The sequence below is a fragment of the Mchenga conophoros genome, linkage group LG6, assembly GCF_057382185.1.
Source record: "Mchenga conophoros isolate Kocher_MC1m ecotype Shallow Benthic linkage group LG6, M_conophoros_male_GT1.1, whole genome shotgun sequence".
NCBI lineage: Eukaryota > Metazoa > Chordata > Actinopteri > Cichliformes > Cichlidae > Mchenga > Mchenga conophoros.
In genome coordinates this window covers 10,732,930-10,746,958 of record NC_140531.1, presented here as the reverse complement: position 1 = coordinate 10,746,958, position 14,029 = coordinate 10,732,930, and the positions used below count along the sequence as shown (strand labels likewise).

General features: G+C 41.8%; 2 protein-coding genes across 3 annotated transcripts in view; one reads left to right on the top strand and one right to left on the bottom strand.

Moving 5' to 3' along the window:
• syngr1b (synaptogyrin 1b) overlaps positions 1–1,242 on the bottom strand; it is a 31,001-nt gene extending 29,759 nt beyond the window's left edge. The window contains exon 1 of one of the 2 annotated variants that reach the window (XM_085276120.1): positions 521–1,242. In XM_085276120.1, coding sequence (XP_085132246.1) covers positions 521–622 — 102 coding nt within the window. In that variant the 5' untranslated portion in view covers positions 623–1,242. The remainder of the gene's footprint in view (positions 1–520) is intronic. The other variant, XM_085276119.1, reaches the window with a different exon arrangement.
• Positions 1,243–1,612: 370 nt separating this feature from the next.
• On the top strand, positions 1,613–12,697 carry ift27 (intraflagellar transport 27 homolog (Chlamydomonas)). Its single transcript, XM_085276121.1, has 7 exons — positions 1,613–1,797; positions 2,244–2,323; positions 9,817–9,876; positions 10,378–10,437; positions 10,659–10,776; positions 12,115–12,224; positions 12,368–12,697. The coding sequence occupies exons 1-7, from the start codon at positions 1,764–1,766 to the stop codon at positions 12,470–12,472; spliced, it is 567 nt and encodes a 188-aa protein (XP_085132247.1). The 5' UTR covers positions 1,613–1,763; the 3' UTR covers positions 12,473–12,697.
• Positions 12,698–14,029: the final 1,332 nt, after the last annotated feature.

Below are 14,029 nucleotides of genomic sequence, written 5' to 3'. Positions count from 1 at the left end.
TGTTTACTATGCTTGTCAAAAGTGTTCTCCTACTGTTGCTACTTTCATTAGTGCTCCTCCTCCTCCTCAGAGCCCGGAGGGTGGACAGTTATTATGAAATTATTTTCTATGAAATCCAACAACTGTGTGACTGTGTTCTCACTGTGCTCATGAGAAAACATCCTCTGGTCACTAATGTATCATCTGTAGAAGGTGGATTTTGTACACAGCGATCGGGACTCTGTTCAATCAACCCATCAACCCACTGCGTGAGGAGAATATTATTAGTGAGATCAGGTAATAGCACCAAACACACAAGTGAAAACAAAAGTTAAAAGAACAAAACACCACAAAGCATGTTACAGCTTCCTTCAGTATCTATAGGAGCTCCTCTCTGAAATGAAGCCTGTGTGGGCCCTCAGTCGGCTAATTCAAACCCATATTTGACAACATATATGAACGATTTAAAAAGTGGTGGCCTCTGTAGCTAACTGTGTATCCAAGAACAAAGTTATTTTTCGTTTTTACGTCTCCAACTCACCCAAGACACTATGCGGAGAATGGTCTGAGGCTGCTGGAGGAAGGTGACGGGGTCGAAGGCTCCTCCGGCTTTCCCGGCTCCGTATGCCTGCATCCCCTCCATGGTCCTCCTCCTCCTCTCTCTCCCTCCCCGCTGCTGGCTCAAAGGCACAGGGTGTGTGGAGCACCGGGTAACCGAAACGGAAAATCCCCGAAACTGCTCCCTATCACCACTACTGTACTACCGCTGAATCTGCACGGCTGGGATGCGCGTCTCCCCCCACCCCCGGTCTCCTTTGGCGACCTGTTCTCTCGTGCTGTTGGTTTTAAATGTACCTCTAATATTTCTCCGTTATGTGTGGGTAAAGAAAGCTTTGTGATGGTGCTAGATAGTGATGCTTTCTCCCTTTAGTTCAGCGCAGAAGCCGGTGGCGACCCCGTGAACGCGCCTCCGTTGTCACGCCTCGGACGGAGCGCTCCTCGTCAAAACACCCGAGTAAAAAAAAAGAAAGAAAGAAAAACAGCGACGTACTCAGGACCACTACAGAGTCACGCGCTCTTCGTTTATCGACGGTGGGCGGAAAAACAGTGATTAAACCATTAAACCAGAACATGATATTAACTTAATCAACGTTATATGATAAAGTGTGTGAGCTGAAAATAAATATTGGTAAAGGGTTATTTTGTGCGACAGCACTTATTAAAACACTAGAATGCTTCTACACGAATAAACGACAGTATAACAGTACCACCACCCAACAACGTTGAACTCCATGATTGATGGTGCCGTTGGTAGGTGCAATAAATTCCGCCCTCTAGCGGTCTTACCGTATATTGCCTGAATGTGCAAGGACCTCACGCTTGTTTTCTCCTTCAGGCTTTATACGTGATATTGCTCTGTTCTTCAACAAGCTCCATCAATCTTTTGTCAAGTCGGCTTATTGGTGTTATAAATGGTTGTGCACACTGGTATTTACGTTTGTACACTGTTTCAGTAAGTTCTGTCTTACACACTCTGCAAAAGTAGCCTTTTGCTTCCTTTACGTCCTCACAGAAAGCCAATGAAAACGCGATTACGCGTTACGTCCACGCCGGCTGGACCAATGAAACATCCCCGTGGCTGGTTGCTAAGAGACGCTTTGTGTCCATGTTCCCGAGGCTGCAGGGAGGATAATCCAACGCATATGGACCGATAAACAGAGAAACATAGCTCGATTAGCTTCAAGAGAGTTTTACCTGACAGAGACCGGAAGTCATCCCATGTAATGGTCAAGTTAAGGGCGAGATGTCTGCTGGTCGGTAAGGTTTTCACCACCTGATATGTAAGCAACGGGGGCTAAAGCTAGCCTTTTACTACAGAAACATCCCCAGCCACAGGCTGTGTCCTTCTTATGTTTCAGATTCAACCTACTTGTTATAGGACTGACGAAAAATACAAGCCTGATACTATTCTAAATGTGAAAGATGACGTTTGTTGGGTCTATTTTATCATGTAGCTACAGTCATTTAGCTTACACAAACCAATCACTGCCGAGTGATGATGTTTCAACTTAAAGAAATGATGGTGAACCAGACACTAAACTCTAAAACTCCCTGATAATGAGGGGGGTTAATTATGAATTCTGTCGAGAACCAACTCCTTACACACAAATTAAACTATTAATTATTAATTCACAAAAACGACACCGTAAACACAACCACAGGACATTATATTTGTATTCTTCCGTGTGTGTGTGTGTCTGTAGGAGATGCTGCAGTGGGCAAAAGTGCTCTTTCTCATATGTTCTACAGCGATGGCACTCTCTTCCAGAAGAATTACAGCATGGTGAGAGCATTAACACACAGTCACTGAAAGGCTCATGGTTTGATCCCACAAGTGAAGTGAGTCTTCATACTTTAGATCAGATGTGTCCAACATAAGGCCATCCTTTCATAAGTTTTACAGCTTTTCTTATTAATGCAAAACAAAAGGAATTGACTAGGAGATAAACAACTGAATGATAGAAAAGTGCCTGTTTTTTTCCACACCATCTATAGAAATATGTAACAAAATCAACATTTACTGTGAATTAACAAAAAATGTGTTTTGTAAATACAGGACAGTTTGGTGAGCTACCACAGCTCTCTATGTGATCATTTGTAGTTAAACATCTTTACAATGACAGAAAGTTTTGCTCGTTAGGCCCACGTAAGATCAACGTGTGGTGTGTGTGGCCAACGGTATAAAATGAGTTTGACATCATTGCTTTAGACTAATCTGTAAGGGTTAGGACAGTCTTTTGTTTGGCTCATTGGTCATTTCATTCAGTTTATACAGTGGGGGTATCCGTATTCTCCTGAACGATAGATGTTGCCACTCAGACAAAATTTCCATATTGTCACTGGTACAGGAGAAGTCAAAACCAGAAGCATAGAAGTTATAAAAGCATATTCTTTTTTTCCTCATTTTTTTTTTTATTTCTCTGCATAATCTGCGGATCTCCGAGCTCATGTACTGATATATCATTAAAATGGCAGAAAAAAACGGCACTCATATCTTCAACCTGCATTGGTTGGATTGCCTGCAGTGCCTCAGGTTCCAAAAATCAAAAGGTACTTGGCCGGCCGGAGCAACACTCAGGTGGTATTGCAGGCAAGTGGATGTGATGTCGGTTTGACATCATTTTTGTCACCTGGCAAATGGCGAGCTTTATTGTTGTTACCATGGTAGCAATCAGTGATACCGGTCTGGACCAGTGGCAATCAACACTTGGCGCTTTACACGTGTATAGACATGTGTATATGAAGTTTGGTTTATCTTTAGATAGTTTATATTAGGGGTGTCAACATAAGACTTCAGGGGCCAAAATCAGCTTGGAAAAGATTCCAAACTGGCCCACTAGAGGGCTTTGAAAAATTTAAAATAAGGAATAAATTTAATACGTTTTACAGCTTTTCCTGCTGGTAAAGACCTCCCCCGTGGCCATTCATACTACACCTATACCATTTAATTACTTACTTATAACCAATTAATTACTATAAGTGAATAAGTAATAGATAAATGTCAAAGGAGCTTGCAAAGAAAAGCGTCTGGACTTCTTTAAGTTGCTTGAAGACGTTTCACCTCTCATCCGAGAAGCTTCTTCAGTTCTAAGGTCAAATGGTGGAGAGTCCCAGATGTGAGTGGGCGTTAACGCCCACTCACATCCTGGGCCATCTGACCTCAGGAATTCGCATGATAAGGTGGGGCCAGGTTTCACAATGAACACACCCGAAACTCTGGCTGATTGGGACCCACGCCCAGTTTCCCACCTTGGCTCAGGCGATTAGAGGATCATCAGGGGGTCCTTTGTCCCTCTGTGGGGGGTTACTCCCACTAGGTTTATATCTGGGACTCTCCACCATTTGACCTTAGAACTGAAGAAGCTTCTCGGATGAGAGGTGAAACGTCTTCAAGCAACTTAAAGAAGTCCAGACGCTTTTCTTTGCAAGCTCCTTTGACTACGATGACCTGGATGACTGAGAACCTTCACAGACATAATAGATAAATGGTTAATTTACAGAAAAGTTTCAGTTTTTCACTATTGACTGTTGACTTTGTTTTTGGTTTTTTTGGTCTTTATCTCATAGAAAAACTGAGACATAATGTTGAAATTGCTCTTCTTTTTTTAATATTAAGATTTCTCCGGGCTTAAATGTGTAGTTAGAATTCTTTACACAGACAGAAAGGATTTTTTCTGGTTTGGCTCACTGAAGATCATAATTAGTTGAATGTGACCATGTAAAATGAGTTTGGCATCCCTGGTTCATATAGAGGAGCTGCTATACTTTGTGTATTTAAGTATACACTTGGTCCGATTCACTACTTTTGTTGTGTAAGGATGAATGTGAGGCTCGGAGCGCATGTCAGCACGCCTTTCAGTTTTTGCACCAATGTACCAGCTATGGATATGTCCTTCACGTGGACTTCAAGCAGGCTTGAACAAAGTATAATAGAATGACTACTTGTCTGTGACATCTGCAGCAGTCCACATCTGAGAAACTGCCCCCTGGTGTAGCACTGTCACATAACACAGAGAAAGCGAGCCCAATGCCAGAGATACTGCAGTGTATGTGGGGTAGGCAGCATAACATGTCTTATAACAGTAAGTAGGGATGTGTTGTACTCCATTCACACAATCAGCAGAGGAATGGAGCTGTAAAACAAGTTGTTCAGGGATTTACAGATCGGGGTGTACTCCGTGACTAGCCACAGGCTTATGTTTTTGTATTCAGGCTGGGTAAGTGAGGTGAATTGGGTTTGAAGGAGCAGCTCATGAAGTGCAATGCTGGCTCACTGCCAGCACAGAATAGATAGTAGTTTGTAGGGAATAGCGTTATCTGTGTGCTGTGAAGTGCTCAGAAATCCAGGCGTTCAGTCCTGCCTGACACTGCAGCAGCTAATCAGCATGTAATTGGCAAAATGTGCTTCTTTAGTAGGCACACTTGTTCTGATGTTAATCACATGTAGTCGTTTACTTCAGATTTGCTCAATCAGTCAAGAACTGTAGAATTTTCAAATTAATGAAACAGTAAGATGTAATTATACATCAATAGCAAATCAACATGTCTAATATTAGTCATAGAGGACTATGTTTATATTGCATGTAGTTTCTTTAGTGGAACTTCTTGCAGGCTTTTCAAGGACCTGCAGAGGTCTTTACTATAGGACTCACTGAAGTGCACAACAGCATAATGTAGCAATTAATGCTGACGCAGAGAAGGACTAATCTGCATTATTTATGCTAATCTACACGAGAAAAGGAACCATGTCATTAACCTGACTCTGTGATATATGGCGGCATGGCTGTTCAGCGATTCCCTCAGTTTTCTAAAGGGCTAGGGCACTGCAAAAGTAAGAAAGTGTAGGTGCGGTACATGCATTAACTCGTGAGTATGGATATATATTCATGCAGGTTTCTCAACACACAGCCACTCACATTTAGTGAGTTTACCATAAAGTCGTGCAATGGTTATGGTACAGAACAGGTTGGTGTATGAATTACTGGACAAAGGCCAAGTGTGCGTGCATGCATGCGCCTGTGTGGTTGCTCAGATCCTGCTGTGTCAGCAGTTTTGGGGCTTCTGAGGTGACAGGAACGTCGATAATTAATACAGCAGGATTCTGGAAAGCCACCAGAACAGGTACTTAACTAGCAAACACACACACACCAGCATACACACAAAACAACAACAGGGATGAGTTTCTTCATACTGCATAGGCTTAATACAGTAGGCACTTGTTTGCGATGCTGTGTGTGTCTCTTCACCGTGAACTAGCGGGTCATTGACAAAGTAGAAAGAGGCTGCAATTGGGAGGCCTTTACAGTTTGTAATGGCCTAGCATGCATGATTGCTGAATGCCAGGTCAAACTATTAGACATCTTCTTAACTAATGCAGCTAATATGAGTAGATCTAAAGAAATGATACAGGTGGAGCTGTGTGAAAATCTTCAAATACATAGCAAACAGGAAAATAAGAAGAGAAGCAGTGATGCAACTTTGAAAGTAAGTGGAGAGAAATTCAGGTCTGCATTTGTGCCAGTAAATCAAGGCTCTGTGTCCAGTTGACACCACTTTATTAGCTGAATACTCTGAAAGAAATGCTCATGGGGAATTGCTGGTCACAGTCTTTGCTGTTGCCATGCAACTGTTAAAACACCTATTTGTAGCCAACCGCTTGCCTGATATTAGTTGAAATATTTTTAACTTCTTAACTCACTTGGTGTAAAGTGCTTCATGTAAAAGGAACTTGACTTTTGAAAAAAAATTGAAGCTCTTAAACCACGAATTATTCATCCAGAAGTTACTTTGTATTTTCAAGAGGGTAGTAACAGTGAAATGTACAAATTTGGCTTCAATTCCAACATTTGCACAAGAAGTATGAATATTTACATCTACCGAGCTTCGCCCAAGAGGAAGAACCCTTACTCAGGACTGTTGAACACGTTAATGTTCCCTCTCGTTCTGACTCCATAGACCTTTCTTTGCTTCTCGTTACTTTGAACAGTGTTTTGAGTTGGGTTGTTTAACAGGACTCTTTGCACTCCTGTAAAAAATTAAGTACGCCCATTGATTCAGTAGCTTGTTGAACCACTTCTAGCAGCTTGAAGTAATCATTCTCTGTATGACTTTATCAGTTTCCTGCATCATTGTAGTTCAATAAGGAGAGATCATTAGAAGGAACTGAACATGATTTGTCGATGTAAAGAATTCAATTTGAGGCATTTGGCGGCTACACTCCGATGACCCATCACAGCAGAAGAACATCCCAGTGGTGATAGGGATTAGGACAAGATCCCCTGGAGTCTAGACTCTGGTGGTGGAGATGAAGATGGAGGCTTGAATAGGGCCTGAGTGACTAAGGAGAGGCGGTGATGAGGAGGAGGTGGAGTAGATGAAGGCGTCTGCAAAGGAGAATGACAGATACGCAGTGAGATTTAAAGTATGTGGAGTGAAGGCTGATTGGCCTAAAGAAGGCAGGCAGAAAGATGATTGGACTAGACCAGTGATGTCACAATCAGCTTGACAGTGTGGGAAAGTGGAGGTGATGTAAAGCTTAGATTAGCCGCCAATACCTGACAAGCATACAGATGTGTGACTACAGATCTCCCTTATTGAACTTACGTATGCTTCAAAATAATTTTTCCTTTACGAGTTTGCTTTAGTTTATTGAGATTTGTGACCACTTGTTTTCTTACTTTGACCACAGTATTTCAAATGGGTTGAGATCTGGGCTTGGACTGGGCCATTGTGCAACCCCTTGATTCTTTATTTTTTCTGTCGTTCTGCTCTAGATTTTCTAGATTTGTCCTGATCTGAATACATCTCAATACTTTGCCAGGTGCCCAGATGCAAAACAAGTCCAAATCATCACTCCTCTACTGCCATGCTTGACAGAGGGTATGAGTTGTGTTTCATTTTTGTTCGATGTTTGTACATTATGGCCAGTCATCTCCACTTTGGTCTCTACTGTCCAAAGGATATTGTTCAAGACAACTTGTGGTTCGTGGAGATGCAACTTTGCAAACCTAAGCTGTATTGCCATGTTGTTTTTAGAGAAAAGAGGGTTTCTCCTGGCAGTCCTTGCAAACAAGCCGTACTTGTTCAGTTTTTATTCTGTCATGAACTTTAGCCTTTAGCATGCTAGCTGAGGCCGGTATAATCTAAGATGTAACTCTTGGGTTTTTTCGCGGTTTCTTTGAGGTCTGCACGATCTGACCTTTGGATGAATGGAGTGAATTTGCTGGGGTGCACATTCCTGGAGCTGATTAGCGTGTTTTTACAGGGATAGGATATTTTAAAAACTATAAATGGACAACAAAGTATTTACAAGGTCTTTTACTTCTACTTATTTTATTCCAGATTCTTCCAATAGCTAGGTTTGCTGCAAAACCTAGAGCAATATAAATTAGTGTCATTTTTAAAAATGTTAACTGATATCATGATTGTAAATCACTGATCCCTGGGGTACTCCATAGGTGACCTTTCTAATCTAATACCAGTAACTGTGTCCCACAGCTTTCAATTTAAGATTTAAATGCTGATGGAAACAGGACACAATATGTGTTTCTATATGGGGCTTAACCGGTGCTGTGAAGGGTTAATCCTTCTGCAGACGCCCAAGTCATCCCTCATGTTCTTCAACTTTTGATTTTGAAGGGTAGCCGAGGCTGTCAGCCATTCCGCTCACGTCCTCCTTTGAAAATGTCAGACAGCCTGTTAGCAATATTCCAAGCTTATTTGCTACTAATAGGCTCTCATTGACATTCCAGCAAGAAGCTTCCTATGCATCACACCAGCTCATTAGACTGCTCTGAAGTGGGACTGCAGCATGGTCTGTGTGTGTACTGCTGGATGCTTGTTATGAACTCTGCGTGTGTATGAATTGAGTAAATGTTGGTCGGAGGTGTGTGTGTGTGTGTGTATTTCACAGAGGCAGTGAGTGTCCACGGTGCGTTTGTGTGTGCGTGTGTGTTTGCAGGATTTTAGTCTCTTGCATTTGACATGCTTCGTTAAGTGTGAGCTCAGGAGATCAGATCAATTTAGAGTTAGATGCTGATGTGAAGAAACCTCAACTCACTTCTTCAAGGTCATCACTGATCTCATACCAGTGAATAGTTGGAGGGGGAAAGGCAGCCTGCAACTATCTGGTCCATTTAGGATTTCTTTAGATCTCGTAGCCTGTAAAGAAGGTGACTTCGTGATATCGTCCTTCCTCTCTACTGCCTGCACTTTATCTCCTTTAACAGCTACCTCTGTTTGCTCTGTACTAAAAGATCCCAACTACCTTCAGCAGTTTGTTTAACATTAAGACAGTTTGACCAAAGTTCAAATAGCTGATGTTTCCTGTAGTTTGGGGCAGATTCAAAAAACAGCTGCCTCCACCTTGCAAAGGAGGACGAAGGTTTGCAGCCACTACAGCTCTTTTTGTGTCATTCTTATTGTTTCGAAATATTTTTGCAGCTGCTTTTGTGTGACGAACATTCAACATTCATTTTAGTAAACAGCTATACCAGCTATTTGTTTTGACAAAAGAGAAAAACTCACACTGACTGTTTCTGTGTTTCTTTCACATAAACAGTCAGTTTTTTTCTCTTTCACAGTAGATATAACTCTAAAAAAGAAAAATTTACAGTTATACCTATTCTTTTTTTTTTTTAATGGCCTCTGTTGACTCCCTTTTTGAGTTAATGGCCAAGTTGTTTTTGCTTTGGTTTACTGTCATGTCAGTTTCGGTTGCTGTTGCAGCTGTTTTTAGTGAAATTGTTCTAAAAGTCCTTTGTAAAATACTTGCTTACCTCTAAATAACAGCACAAAGTAGGGAGCAAGAACTTAGAACATAGTGGACCATCAGAAGCTAAATAGTCAGATAAGAAAAAAGGAAACTGAACATGACACATATGTACATCAGTTCAGTATGGCTACAAACAAATGCTACCATAACATTAGGTGATTTAAAGGCTTAAAATACTTTAAATTCAATTAAATATAGCGCCAAATCAGAACAACAGTCAACATGTATTGACATTTGCCATACATCAGACTAGACAGTGGTAACTCCCCGACAACAAACTTCTCTTCTCTTCTCTTCTCTTCTCTTCTCTTCTCTTCTCTTCTCTTCTCTTCTCTTCTCTTCAGCTGTTGCAGATTGTAAATGCATTTTGACAGGCACGCCCATAATGTGACAGAAAGAGTGATTGTTTATGACAAAGGCATGCCAGATCCATCATGAAGAGGTTTATTTTAGCTTTACGTCACATAACTAATTTAACATTTGTAGCCTTGTTTGTTTGGCAGACAACAGGCGTGGAGCTGCTGATGAAGTGTATCAACATCCCAGCGACCAATGACAGCGTGGTGAGTCCAACCATGTGCCTAGAATCCATTGCAGGACTCTAGGTGGAGGCTACATTTTGTTGAATGAAGCAACAGATATTAGCCACCCAACCACAGCTTAAAGTTCATCTCTCAGCCATGGCTGTAAAAGGCTGATGGAGTATTGTCGTCACCCCGCCAAGTGGGCTGCATGGACACTTAAGTTTGTGAATGCAGTAACTAGAGAACAAGGCCATGTAGGATTTTGAAATTGATAGTTGTGTCGACTAGGAGGCTGAGGGGAAGCACTGGCAGCCGCCAGTCTGTTTTTAAAATGCTGACAGTTGGAATCCATCACTCAGTGTGGAAGAAGCTTTCCCAGACATATAATATTGTTATTTCTTCATCTGAATTCAGTATGCTATTTGGCAGTATTGTAGGTCTAAGATTAATGTCCTTATAAAAGATAATGTGAAGTAATTTGATTAACTTCCCGTGAATAACACTCGTCCGTCTCCCCCTTTCTCTGCTTTTCCCCACCAGGAGCTCTACATCATAGACTCTGCAGGGAAGGAGACATTAGTGGATTCCTGTGAGAAGATGGTGAGACTCGTTCCCTGGATTTTTTTTAATCTGCATGATACTAGATAAATTCATCATCTAGAGCTTCACCTCCTGTCATAGTAAAGTATTATTTGATTTGCTACACGAGTAGAGAAAAGTAAGCTGATGTGGGACCAATCATATGTCTGTCCCACTTCCCTCATTCCTTGTATATAAAAACCAACATTTCCCACCTCATCACCACTCGTTCCTTTCTGTAGTGGGGGGAACCTTCGCTGCTGTGCCTGGTTTTCGACCTGACTAGTGAGCAGTCTTTTGCTAACTGCAGCCGTTGGCTGGAACGAGTCCGTGCTCATTGCCAGGGTCTCCATGTTCCAGGTAACACCTCACAGAACATGAAATACTGGGAAACGGAAAATAAAAGGGAGGGAAATTAATCAAGACCACTGTGGTCAGAAGAAGACTGATATTACCAGCTGCGGTAATTTTAATATGGTTAAATGGTAAATGGCCTGTATTTATATAGCGCTTTACATATCCAGTCATCCACACATTCACACACTGGTGATGGCAAGCTACATTGTAGCCACAGCCACCCTGGGGCGCACTGACAGAGGCGAGGCTGCCAGACACTGGCGCCACCGGGCCCTCTGACCACCACCAGTAGGCAACGGGTGAAGTGTCTTGCCCAAGGACACAACGACCGAGACTGTCCGAGCCGGGGCTCGAACCGGCAACCTTCCGATTACAAGGCGAACTCCCAACTCTTGAGCCACGATCGCCCCACAATTGTTAAAGATAAAATGAGTATGTCAAATTGAGGTGGCTTACAGATGTGCAGCAACAGGAAGGCTAAAGCTGCATAAACAGCATGTGTTACATAAGATAGCCAGTTGTATGTGTAGAAGGGTATCAGCTGAGCCAACTTACACATGTAACCCACTTTGCAACCCACCATCTCCCTGAAAAAAAATACATTTGAGTACAAATCTGTGAAAAAAAAGTTTCAAAACATTAACTCACAAACCACAAGACTTATGTAACAAAATCTTTTAGACAGATGAAACCAAAGGGGATGTGTTTGCTCATAGTGCACAGTGTTTGGAGAAAAATGGAACTCTGAATTTGTTGAATAACTTATTGCTCTTTTTACTATTGGTGTACTTAGCTTTTCAGATATTGTTTCTGGATTTTGTTTGAATAAATAAGGAATAATGACAGTGTAATATGTCAGCAGTTGCCATTGATGTGAATTTATTTCAATAATTAACGAATTGGTAAGAATCAGATAAATTGTTCCGTTACTTTAACTTGTTAATAGTTAAATAAAGACCCACAATCTTTACAAACATCTCAAATGCATCACTTAGTCTGATGCCATAAAAGAAGAATTTTTGAATTTTTGGAACTTTTTGAATTTCCTGAGTATGTGGACCCAATGTCAGCCCAGATTAGACGATAGCGCAGATGATACCCATCTACCCTGTTAGTGTCATGTAAGGTGAGCTATTTGTGCAGCTTTAGCATTCCTGTTGCTGCACCCCTTTGTTGCCACTTTGCAACCCACCAAAAAAAAGACACGTTTAACTACAAATCTTTAAAAACAAGTTTCCAAGCATTAACTGAACAAACAACAACACTTCTGGAATAAGTCTTGAATCTGTGTTTACTGTATGTGCATCTCTAAGTGCATCTTTCTGTTTGCATGTGTTCCAGGTGTCCTGGTGGGCAACAAGTCAGATCTGTCTGCTAGAAGAGAGGTACAGGCATCTGTGGCCAAGGAATGGGCCCAGAGTCAGGGACTGGAGTACCACGAGACCTCAGCTGTGAGTGAGCACATCGACACAGCGTTCACGGCAGACTTTAACAGTTCCCACATCTGAAGGATGAACTATGCAGGAAAATATCCCATTCTTTATATCTTTTTATAATACAGTGACTACTGTCTGTTCATGTTTGTCTTTTACAGAAAGAGATGGAGAACTGTGATGCTCCTCTCCTCTGTTTAGCTCGGGCCTTCCATTCTCTGTACCAAGAGCACCGTGAGACCATCCAAAACCTTAATCCAGCCTAGACCACCGCCACCCTACCCCACTTACCACACACCTTGATTTTTCACCATTAGGAGGATACAAAGTATCTCTTCTGAGAGAATTTCATCGACTGAGGGCCTTTGAAACTTACAAATTCAGATAATACACAGCAAAACACTGTTTTCTACCACACATGCAAAGGGATAGCTTGTTCAGACAGATATTTTACTATGACCACAAATAAAGTTGTTTTTCTCTGATAATAAGTGATTAGCCGTGTTCTCTCGTATCCGTGTGTTTCCTCTGTGCTCAGATAGTGGAGGTTTTCTTTCACATCGATGGTTGGGTGATTACCAAAACCACAATAGCACTTCAGCTCATTGTGGGGGTGGGGGTGTCTGTACCTCCTTTTTTCTTCTTACAACTCCTCTTCTGTCGCAGTGGTTGTTCCTGATTTTAGGCAACGCAAATGTTTGATCTCCTCTTCTTATTTTCTGCCTCTTCCACTCGCCCTCCTTATCTTTTCTTTTTTTATTTCCTGGCGTCAGCTTTGCCTCACTTGGCTGTTTTTTTGGGGGGGTTTTGCATTCACTGAATGCTATTTTCTGTTTCTTCTCTTTTCTGTTCAGTTTCTTTCTCCCGCTGTTCATCTACTGCTTTCTCCCTTGCTGTGTTAACTCCCTGGCTGCAGCCCTCGCACATCATTTCAGTCATGTCCCCTGTGCGGCGCTAACAACCAGTAATCACCGTTCTAATTAGCGCTCTCCCATTCAAACCAGGTCAAAGCCATGTCCTTGTTCTTTCTCTGCCTCTCAGACCAGCTGCTACCATTCAAATGAGGGCAGACTGGTTTGAGGCAGACACAATAGTTTTTATCTCATTATGCACCACATATAATAACTGCAGCATTTACTCATGACGACTCTGTCGTGTTTTGGAGTCCAAACTCAGTCGCAGAATTTGTTTTTTGTGTGGTCTTTAGAAAATCGCAGCTGTGTTTATTCCCCAAACATGTGCAGTAACTGGATAACACCTAAAGGAACTAATCTGGAAACTTTATCCCCTGCAAAATGGTTTGTAGTGAAGTTCTTACCAGAATCTGCATTAAACAACTTATAATTGTTATTGCAGCTTTTGTACTCATTGAGTGGGTGATTATAATTATAGCAATTAGGCTCTCTATCCTTCTCATTCTTTCTCTCCTTGTTGTTTTGTGTAGGTAATTGGTATGTGTGTTTGTGAGGGTGTCTGCATGTGTTCTTTCTCTTTGTGCCCAACAATGTGTGCTTGCATCTCCGTAAATGTATTGTGGCACTGGCAACTGCAGTTGGCTCTTCAATGTGGAACCTGTAATGTAAGTACTTGCGTGTGATGGATCTTTGGAAGTGTGAACTCATAAACCTGGAAGGCTTGGGCTTGGTGGAGCCTTTTTGAAGCGTAATTACGTAACTGTCTTCTGTTCTTCATCTACAGAAGCTTCAAGGACAACCTGGCTTATTGTTGATACAGAAAATTGCTGTGTTCCCTTTATATTCAGGGGAGGGTAGACATACTGTAGAAGTAGGAGGTCTAAAAAAAGTCTCTGTGGAAGGTAGGTC